General features: G+C 39.2%; 1 protein-coding gene across 3 annotated transcripts in view; it reads right to left on the bottom strand.

Annotated features, from left to right (window-relative positions):
- The window catches only part of LOC128738096 (WD repeat and FYVE domain-containing protein 3), a 177,208-nt gene that overhangs the window by 2,065 nt on the left and 163,392 nt on the right, over positions 1 to 11,751 (bottom strand). For 2 of the 3 annotated variants that reach the window (XM_053832940.1, XM_053832943.1), the window contains 4 exons: positions 11,430 to 11,621; positions 11,163 to 11,289; positions 8,673 to 9,017; positions 8,500 to 8,614 (listed from right to left, as the gene is read on the bottom strand). In XM_053832940.1, coding sequence (XP_053688915.1) covers positions 8,500 to 8,614; positions 8,673 to 9,017; positions 11,163 to 11,289; positions 11,430 to 11,621 — 779 coding nt within the window. The remainder of the gene's footprint in view (positions 1 to 8,499; positions 8,615 to 8,672; positions 9,018 to 11,162; positions 11,290 to 11,429; positions 11,622 to 11,751) is intronic. The other variant, XM_053832942.1, reaches the window with a different exon arrangement.

Below are 11,751 nucleotides of genomic sequence, written 5' to 3'. Positions count from 1 at the left end.
TTGAAATCGTTCTATGTAGCAATGAGAAATAGGATCATGCTATCAACCATTTTTGTTTATAAAATATAACGTTCGATATTGTAATGAATCATATATAAATAATATATATGCCTGTCAAGAAAACTGCAGGTACAGTTTTTCCCCGTGTTGGGGACTTACCACCGCGACCATTATTTTGATCTATTGTGGTGTGTCCTCTTTTAATTTATGCCATGTGTATCAGTGAGCTATCAAAGTTTGATGAGCCACCTCAACTACTGTCGGCATTTATCCCAATCAGGTGATGCATTTCGTATGAAATTATCAGCTGATTAGGAGCAGCATTCCAAATATCGCAGGGCTGAGTCAGCCCCTTATCAAGATATATACGTCGTTTATGATATAGTGCAACACAGTCGCACAACAAATGTTCGGAGCTTCCAATCTCATGATTACAAAAGCGACAGTTAGCTTCATTAAGTTTACCGATGAGTTTCAGGTGGTGCTTACAAGGACAATGTCCTGTTATCAAACCGGTGTATGTGCTCAAGTCGGATTTTGAAAGGTTTAATAGTCTTTGTGATTGAAGAGCATTTGGCTCTATAAAACGTTTCGATTGCCGCAGGTACAGTTACTTCACAGTTATGGATCAACTAAGGCGTATTTCACGCTGAATTATAGAATAAAAAAAATAACTTAAATGTTACCTTAGCTTCGATAGCAAAAATATGAAGCTAATTGTATAAGCTTTCAAGATAATCTAATTGTTTGAATAATAATCGTAAAGCCACAATTTAAGCAGTTATTCTACCTTAGTCTAACCCACAATTATCGATCAGTACGATATATGGACACAGTTATGGATAAAAGTGTTACATATTATGAATCAACGGAAGCAAGTTCGAAAGATTTTTGCTGTTAATAGCAATAAATGCAATAAAGCAATATCAGTTACTTTGCTGCACTGCCCATGAATTCATAGTTGACGTAACGACCAATACCGTGATTGTTGATAAAACGCATTTTTATCGAGAGAAGCATTTAAAGCCATATAATCTTTACTGTAAACTTTTCAATCAAATAATCTGTCGATTTAGTTTATCAATCAAAAGAGGGCTGATGGATTTTTATGATTCATTTCCCGTGTATGGTGTTTAAAAAATGCATACGCCAGTTTATGCGAATAAACATACTGTTAGTTGAATGTTGTTTGACGGTCTGCTGGTTGATTATGCGGAGAGTTACGTCAGCTATGAAACCATTAGCAGAGTAGTTCAATTTTCCTAAACATCTCTAATATTTTCGAACAAACATATGTTGTTTGAGTGTTGGGCATGTATATGATATAGTTAGGAATGCACAGGACTGAAAAGCACGTTTTGACCATTTTGGCTTTTACATCAACTATGCATCCATGGGCAGTGCAGTTACAAGACATGATGTGCGCCATCCGGATCCGGGGGGATACCGGAAATCCGGAACCGGTTACCATAGAGGGGCATTTCAGCATCAGTAAAATATGTCATGTCGCATATCAAAAAACATCAGCACTTCACAAAATAGCGATTGGGAACCGTCTCAGGTCTCTCAGAGGTCCTCATATGGCCGCCTCCGGGCCGTAGGGAAATTTTGTTCTCTGATCCAAGCACGGTATGGATTTCGAAAAAAAAATTCCAGGACATAAAATGGGCCAAATGGCCTCTGAGAGACATGAAATGGTCAACAATCGCTATATTATGAAGTGCTGATGATTTTTGATATGCGACATAACATATTTTACTGATGCTGAAATATTCCTTCTAGCGCTATGCGCACAACACCAACTGCAGCCATGGAGACAATGTTGATTGCTGCCTTTACATCTTCATGTAAAGAAGGAAGTCGAACTCGGTGCACTAAGGTTGCGAAGGTGTCGTAACATACTTGAGGACCTTCGCGTACTAAGGGAGTTCAAACTATCACTCCTAGTAACGACATTCTCTGACTGGATGGAGGCACGGCCTAACATGGATGTTCCGTACAGTATAATTGATACTGATCGCAATGTATGGAGCAATAGAGGGCCTGTTCTTCCATCCGGTACCATCTGCTTTTTTACAGATGGATCAAAAATTGTATTGCCTCTCAAGTTCACCAGATGTGCATCCAAATAAGTTTGGGAATGCAGCACAACCTTAAGGCAGCTCTCCCGCCAGAACAAAGTTTCACTATTCTGGCTGCCTGAACACTGCGGAATCAAGGGCAATGAGCTAGCCGACAGCCTAGCGAGATCAGGATCTGCTCATCAGTTCATTGGTCGTGAACCGAACCGGGAACCTCCATATCCGCTATCAAAAGCGAATTACTGACCTGGGAAAAGCTAGAAATAACATCCAGTTGGTACCAAGCGCAAGGCTGTAGACAAGCTAAACAGTATATCTACCCAGACCCTGCAGTAGTTAAAAAACTACTTACCTTAAGGCGTAGTGGGACATTGTCCCACTCTTTACCATTTAAAGAGAATTGGCAAGGTCTTAATCGACATCTGCAACGATCTGCAAGACCGTTCCAAAAATCTGGAATTTGCAGACAAATCTGCAAGTCTGGTATCCCTGGAACCCAGTACCCTTCTGTCACATAAAAAAGTACAGTCGAGTAATTGTTTATTGTTGTTGTTTATTTAAAAATTTTCCATCTGACAATGATGTCTTAATGAATAAAATTGGCTAATATCTACGGTTAATTACTAATGACCTAATTCTATTCATAAAATTCCTAGCCGGTTCGTTAAACTCAAAGTGTTCTTCAACTGCCGTGAAAGCGCGAATGCATGCAGAAACCGGTTCATTGTATCCAAACAACGTTCGATGGAAATTTGGTTGCAGTAGCGTCGTATTTCGAAGAGATCTGCTTGGTATGCGAAAGTTCAAAATTGAGAGTAGTTCAGGGGCATCGATTTCACTATTAAGTAACTTGGCTATAAACAGCGCTTACTGAATTTTCCGTCGTTGTTCCAGAGTATCAAGGCCCAAAAGCCGGCATCTATCAGGATACGGTGGCAAGTTATCGGGATCACGCCAAGGCAAGTTTCTCAGCGCCAGACGTATAAACCGTTTCTGAACTCGCTCAATCCTAAGGCACCATGTGAGTTGGTAAGGATGCCATACGATAGACGCATTTTCCAAAATTGGACGAACGAGTGCACAATACAATGACTTCCAGCAATACGGGTCCAAAAAATCCCTTGCTACCTTGGCAACAAACCCCAACTGTCGGGAAGCCTTGGATATGATTGTCGAACAATGCAGATCGAATGACATTTTTGCATCTAGGAGAATTCCTAAATCAGTTACTTTAGTAACTCTTGCCAAAGTAACACCGTCGATGTGGTAGTCGAATAATATTGGCTGGACCGTACGATGAAACGTGATCACTTGGCATTTTCCAACACTGATAATCAGTTTGTTTGTGTGGCACCAATTCGCAAATACTATTAGCGTTAGTTACGTATAACTTTAAATCGTCTGCATAAACGAGCTGGAAGCTCTCGTCCAATGTGAAAGTAGCGTCATTGAAAAATAAAATGAACAGAAGTGGCCCAAGATTGCTGCCTTGTGGAACTCCGGAGCTGTTCGAGAAAGGTTGCGACACATAACCATCAGCCTTGACCCTTAGTTCGCGTTCCGTAAGGTAGGATTCTAACCAAACTGTCAGTTGCGTAGAAATACCAAGACGGGATAGTTTGTATAGCAGTATTTTGTGGTCTATTTTGTCGAAAGCTGCCTTCAAGTCTGTATAAATGACATCCACTTGCGCTTTTTCCTCCATGCTATGTATTACCTTCGTCGCAAACGTCACTAAATTTGTAGTGACAGATCGTTTGGGCATAAAACCGTGTTGAATCGTGGATATAGAATGTTTTGCGGCATTGTGCAGTTGTTTATGCACTATAATTTCAAACAATTTTGAAACGGCTGAAAGACTCGTAATCCCTCGATAATTTTCGACGTTATGGCGGTCACCACGTTTGAAAACCGGTGTCATGAACGACTGCTTCCAGACACGAGGGAATCTGGCTTGTTGGAATGAGCGGTTAAATATATCGCACAAAGGCTGAGCTAAAAAATCAACACAACGACATATTAAAATTGCGGGTAGACCGTCAGGACCGGGAGCAAACGATCGCTTTAGTTGTTTGGCAGCTAATGAGACCATGTCGGGATTTACGGTGAATATTCCAGCATTGATTAAATCAATAGGAACATCGCGAATGGCTTCATCAATTTCTATCCTTGAGGCCGCATCTGGTGCGAAAACAGATGCAAAAAGCTCAGCAAATAACTGGCATGAGTCTATGGTAGATTCTGCAATTACGTCATTTTTACGGATATTCTTTGGGATTGTAGTACTTTTCCGTTTTGAATTTACGAAACGCCAAAACCCTCGCGGATTGGATTTCAAATTTGTTTGCACACGTAATACATATGACTTGTACAAAGAAGCGTTCAAAAGTCTGTATGCATTACTAGCTTGCTTAAACCTCTGCTTATTGCTTATCGTTCGCTGACGTCGCAGTTTCCGTTGACAAGCATTCCGTACGCGTTTTAATGAATGTAAATGCGAATTACTCCATACGGGCGTAAGTGGGGGCTGGACTCGTGGGACATTCAAAACCAGCCGAATGGAGCAGTTGAATCAAACTGTCCAGTCGAGCTATCAAGTCAAGCAGTTAAATCGAGCAGTTGACTCGAGCAATCGGGTCGAGTAGCTAAGTCGAACAGTTGAACAGAGCAGTTGAGTCGAATAGTCTAGTCGAGCAGTTTAATCGTCAAAAAGTTGAATCGAGCAGTAAGGTAGAGCAGTCGAGTCGAGTAGTCAAATCAAGCAGTTGAGTCGAGCTGTCAAGTCAAGCAGTCGAATCGAACAATGCAGTTGGGCAGTTCAATCGGGCAGTCGGGTCGAGTAGTAAGTGGATCAGTTGTATCGAGCAGTCGGGTTGAGTAGTAAGTAGAGCAGTCGAATCGAAAAGTTGAGTCGAGCAGTTAAATCGAGCTGTTTAGTCAAGTAGTCAAGTCGATCTGTCCAATCGAGCCGTCGAATGGAACAGTCCGGTCGATCAGTTCAGTTGAGCAGTCTGATCGACCAGTCCAGTCGAGCAGTCTAGTCGACCAGTTGAGCAATCGAGCAGTCAACTAGTCGACCAGTGAGGTGACTAAGAATAGAACCCATTGCTACGAAAGCATGATGTCCTATCAGGGGCTTGTTTTTAGTTACTGAGAAGCCTCTTATGACGTTCTGTCAGAGACCTGGTTTTGGCCACAGACAAGCCTCTTTTATATATAGATAGAAGATAGATATGTTACAATAACTCATCCAAAATCCCAACAGCTCTTAGCTCAAAACTTCTGTGATAAAATTGTTTCACTTTATTTATCAGATTAAAAAAACAAACTAAAACAATCTGGTACCTTTTTACGTCAGATGCGCATCAGACGCATTGCCTCCCAGTTGGCTCCGAGGTATGACGCTGGCCTAATAAGCCCGTCGTCGTATGTTCGAATCTCGACTGGGAGAGGCTGTTAGAATCAATAGGATCGTAGCAACTGGCCCTGCAATTTTCCTGTACTCTAGCTGGCTGCGAGGTCTGTCATATAAATAAAACAGAAGGTAAAGTTTCGATAACGGAATGTAGCACCTAGACTTTGCTTTGCTTTGCGCATCAGAAGATCCAATGCATGTTTAAAACTGGTTTGAGCACTGGTATTGACTGATTAAATTGGCAGTGACCGTCAAATGAAGAATGTATTTTATGTATTAAATAGTATGATTGAATTGTGGTTAAAATGAATATTTATTAGCTGGGATAAATTAGCAGTAGAACCATGCAATTAGTAGGGGAATGTCACTGTGGTTGGGCCACCTTTTGTCATTCGCACATAGCTTCTGTTTCAAAAAGAATTTTAGAAATCTAAATTGCTTGTTGCAAAGGTCCTAAGAATAAGATATATTTCTAGAAAATCTTAAACTGACTGCTTGAATTAAAATTAAGTGCCTATAGCATTTACGTGAAGACAAAAAATGTTGTAATGTCATAGTCAGGCCATGTTGTACAGCTTTACATCTTTGCGAATTTTGGCGGTTATAATTGTAAAATCAATCTTATTGCAATCGCCTTTTCCGTAGTATACTACTACAATCTACAATGAAAAAAATAACAATCTAGGTTTTTATCGTATAAATTTTGCCTTATTTCATCACATTTCATGTGACTGACGTTTTCTAGCGAATATTACGCTTCTGCACAAAACTCAATAAATACGTAAGCAATTAATTCATCAAACTTTGATGATATTTGTACTAATTTGCTCTTGATATGTCTACGTAATGCAGAAAGTTTTTATCCGGCTGCGCTGCATTGTAGTTAATAGCAACCGCCTAGGCAACCATGTTTCATTTGACTGATAACCGCTTTTTAGTTGCATTGTCGTGCAACTAGCGGACGTACAACTAAAACACGGGACAACTAAAGGACGTGCAATAAGTGCACAAGTGCTGTATTGTAGCAGGCCCCTGTGTATTGTAATCCACACCATGATTGGTTTATTTACTTCCACTTGTTGATTAATGGCATTCAACACATAAATTCAGACAAAATTAGCCTCGAGCAGAGATATGACGTAGACTCTACGTCGCAGAGTGACTATATAGAGTGGCGACACGTCATCCTAACATACAATGCGGATTCTCTTTCTCTTTTTTGCACATGAGTTTGATATGCCGCCTGCTCGATTGGAATGTCACTGACAGATTATTGTCATTCCAATTTTGACACTGTCGCCCGTGTCGCCACTCTAATAGCGAATTCATAAATTAACCTGGGTTCGTGCTAACTCGAACCCGAAATTTATGAACGATACGGGCAGTTTGACAGATCGACCCGTAAACCGTAATGCTAGACAGTTTTAACCTGCGCTTCAAACTGAATGCTGTCAGTTTAACCGAAATGCAATCTCGGTTAATTTATGAACGCTTTGACAGCACTTCGATTAAAACTGAGTGCTAATCGACCTGAGCCAGGTTAATTTATGAATTCGCTATAATAGAGCATTACACGGGAGCTCCTAACCTAGGCTGACCAGACGTCCCGGATTATGCGGGACTGTCCCGGATTTGGATGGCTTGTCCCGGATTACTAAGTGTCGCGGAAAATGTCCCGCATTGATTAATTTTTCAATCGAAAAAGTTACTAAAGATGAAACATAGAAAATTATTATACATTGTATGAAAAAATCCCTGGGTTTTGGCTGAAATCGGCCTTCTCTGAAGCTTATTCATCATCGAGTCAGATACATGTAACGCGTTTCGGCACCACCCGGCCGCACGGCCCACGTGACCGAATTCTAGCCTTTATTTGATGTTTGAGGTTTTTGTTCGGATCCCCACTTGCTCGGTAACACTTGTAGCCATTCCGAGATGGATTCGCCGTACAGTACAGCGGTCGGTATTCAGTTTTTTCGCCAAAGCACAAGCCGTGATGCTGAGATCAGCCTTGACTTTCCGAATGACCCTCAACCGCAGTTGACGATCAAGAGTTCAACTCTAACGACTGGCCTGCGCCTTGCGGATACCCCTGAGAGTTTCCTTGCACCCTTCAATTACTCATATCACAGCTCTGGGATAATCCGTCAGTCCCGCCAGCTCCCGAGACAACGCTGCTGGATTCTGCAGATGCCCTGACATAATTACTTTCATTTCTCGTCCTACATGATATGAAACCATGTTACCTTAAAACTGCGAAAAAAATATACCGAGCATAACTGTCTACAAGTAACACAACGCTACCAAAAGCTGGCATTCACGGCAACTGGGAGCGCCGCTATCGCCAAAATGAAGTGCCCAATTTCTAAATGATCCCATCTTTACTACCGAACCGATTTCACAAATAAGTCATTCTATATGTCCCGCATTCATCCAAAAAAAATCTGGTCACTTTACCTAAGCACACTTTTTTGGCAGCACCTGGTGGTTTGTTTACATGGTGTTGAAGTTAGAATTGAGTTTTCTATCTTTGCCCGGCAGATAATAATAAAAATGTTTAGTTATTATTTAAGAGAAAGTTCCTTACATGCATTTTAAAGCAATTGATACAGTAAACCTTCTCGAAATTTCAAATCGAAATCGTTGGATATGACAAAAAACATGTAAACAAACCACCAAGTGGTGTCATTTCACGGCATGACTTCATCACAAAATGATCTATATGACGAACTATCATGAAAACACAATTTTTTTCGTCTAAAGTGTGACGTTCAAAATGCAAAACAAACGAATTTGAAATGAATTTGAAACAAACATGAAAACAAAACCCCTGCTGGATTGCGAGTACAATACATTACATTACTATGTTGGTAGTTGCGAAATCAAAGGAAAAGTTTATAAATTGAGACGCAGTGAAAATTCCGTTGTTAAAATGGCGAGAATTATAAATTGAGGCTACAAGTGAAATAAATAACTGAAAGTGATTATTAATGATACACATACCCAGTGTTGCATCCAACACACGTTTCGGCTCGTCCGTCTTTTAACCAACCAGCACCTGTATTGCGACCGACCTGATCAGTTACACTCCATGAAAATATTCTTCCTCTAGCATCACCTGAAATTGTCTCGAAGTTTAAATTTAGATCATTTATCTATAATTAAGATTACATTACCAACAAAAATTGTACGATGATCATTCGATATAGCCAATGAAGTTATACTTGCGGGTTCAATGTTATCTTTGCGATCATATGCTGTATGCATTGTTAGTTTTGTTCGAAATATCAATTGCCGTATCCAACGAAAGACGCTTCTAGAATTGTTAGTCTCATCTTTATGTATTCGTTGTCTATCATCTATCGATTTGAGTTTATTTAGTTGGCGATCAATTGACACTGCTTTAATGTTCGAAACAATATTCAAAGTATCCAAATTGCAATTATCCATATCCTTTGGGTTTTCATCTGTATTATGTCCAACTATGGTACTTATTGATGATGATTTCACAACAGATCCTGCTGGAAATAGACAAACATGAGATGTAGGTCATGACATAAAATAAAACAGCTTTCATTTGTCAAGACGTTTATTTTGGACTGTTACAAATGGCAGCGACAAAATTGCCAATACTGCTGATAATTGTATCAATACCGGGTATTTCTTCCCTAATTGCAGCTATAGATTGGAATGAACTGTGATGGAACTGAAGAGACATTGAATCATCCATTATTATTATTTATTATTATTATTATTTTATTATTATTTTACAAGCTTGCGAGCATGACGTCAGCGTAGACGTCAAACGGCAATTTTGTAACATTTATCATGCAGTTTCTAGATTACGTAGTTTAGTTTATTATCTTCTGCCCATAGCCGACTAATTCGAGACGACGGAAAATACGGTATTTTGACGTTAGACTACGCTATTGATTTCTATATCGGGGTGCACTTTAGAAAAGCAAAAAGGGAACATGTAACGAAAAGTGGTTATAGTTTGTATGCTTATAACTCAGTTATCCATCAATAAATTCTAGGGATATTGGTAACAATCGATCGGAAATTTTTCTAAGAATCCATTACAATACAGTTGATTACATGTTTCCCTAACAAACTTTTAAATAACTGAAAAATGTTGGGCATTGTCTAATTAAAAATCCACGCTCTGTGATTGGTCGGAATCAGTAGTGCTGATTTGCCGTAGCGATAATGATGTTTCCATATCATAAGCAGTACGGTTGTATACCACCGTGATTCAATTTACACTCATTCCAGTTTGAACTACCAATAGTTGTAGCTAATGATGAAGAAAGTTTTTTTACACTTGCATTTAATGGTTATCGTTACATTTTTCCTTTGGAGAAAAATCCGAAAATACGTTTAAAGCGTTTAATTTGCTGCTAGCTAAATGAAACTCTTAATGGAAATACAAACTCCAAGAAACGGATAAAACTGATATACAGAGCATGCGCATTTAGGAAATTTAAACTTGCCTTCTTGAATCAAATTTATATGAATCAGGGACGGAAAATCAGTGATTTTGATCAAATCTGTGAGTTATCGCCACACACACAGATCACGATCCGTACATATCATGACACAGTGAATCTTTAGCATTGACCACAAGATTTTGTTCTCTAAACAGTCTAAACAGTCGATCACAGTGTTAAATTTAACCTAACTGCGAGAAAATATGATAGGGAAATGTGGGGCAAGATGACCACCTTAAGCGGTAGGGTGTGTGTGCCAACCAAATTCATCAGAATATCGTCAATTTATCCTTAAGTCTATTATATCAAGTCTTTTTTATGAAGTTATAACGGAGAACTCTTGAGAATTAAACATTAAATAACAAAAAAGTGTATTTAAATAAAAAATGATAGTTACTTAGGGTACTGCTTTCATACGTGGGGCAAGATGGCCGTGGGTTAACTCAATAGAAATGCATTAGAACAATTCATTTTGAATGTTTTTGTTTAACTTTACCAAGCTTAAGGCTATTACAAAATATTCATACAGAATTGTTCCGAATTTAATGACAAAAAACCATTCTTTGGATTCGGATTTTGAGTTACATTCAACTAGCTTATTGCGACAACGAACTATTTATGGAAAATCAGTCATAGCATAGCATGATGGACATCGGTTTCCGAAGTACTGATGAAACCAAGAAATGCATAGAAAGCATTTCGACCAGCCTTCCACACATCCAGAGAAACTGAAGCAGAGACCACATGCAACGCAAAGTGAATCTATATCTATAAAAATGGATTTCTGTATGTCTATCTGCCCGTATGTTCCTTATAGCCTCGGAAACTACTGAACCGATCGGCATGCAGGGTTTTTTGGGGCCAGGTTAGATAGTTAGAGTGTCCTCCCCGAACCAATCAAGTAAATGGAACCAAATTTGGCATGTGGGTGTTTTCGGAGACAAGAATTTTTCTATGATGAATTGGGACCCCTCCTCTCTTTAGGGGGAGGGATCCCATACAAAAGAAATACAAATTTCCTAATAACTCGAGAACTAATCAAGTAAATGGAACCAAATTGGGTATGTGGGTGTTTTTGGAGATAAAATTTTTTTCTATGGTGAATTGAGACCCCTTCCCTTTTTAGAAGAATTATGACCCCTCCCCCTATAAGAGGGCAAACATTATAATACTCACCAATATCAAAAGCAGAACCTCCTGCCTCTTCGACTTCCTCATATAATAATGGATCTTCTGAACACAAATGAGCATCACTGCAACTTTGACGTTCACATGGTATCTGTACATGATCCAAAGACCATATCTGTAAACCACAAAGAAGTTATTGTCGGAGTTTAAAAGACTAAATGCTACCTTTTTAATTTTCTACAGAATCACTACAGAAAATTCTACAGAATTTTCTACAAGAATCTACATATACACTAAACAAAAACAAAAACTTACCCTTACTACCCCATCTGTTGAACCGGTTATTATAACATTATCTTTGTCCCATTCGTTCTTGCATGAAAATATCACGCACAATATTTGTTGCATGCGATCTGCAGATCCGATACTGGTATTAACCTTTGCTAGGCAGTCACCATTAATAGACCATACGTATAACCATGTAGCAGAGCACGTTGCAATATCACCCTGTAGAAGGGAAAAATAAACGGTAGAAATAACAATACATTTTAAAATAACTGTAATTGATAAAGTTTTGAACTAGCACACCCAATGAACACATAAAGAGATTATATATTTTTTTTGTGCGAGTTGATGG

Source organism: Sabethes cyaneus, chromosome 2, assembly GCF_943734655.1.
Source record: "Sabethes cyaneus chromosome 2, idSabCyanKW18_F2, whole genome shotgun sequence".
NCBI classification, from domain to species: domain Eukaryota; kingdom Metazoa; phylum Arthropoda; class Insecta; order Diptera; family Culicidae; genus Sabethes; species Sabethes cyaneus.
Note: the sequence above shows the minus strand (reverse complement) of the source record. Positions and strands in the feature narration are given on the sequence as shown.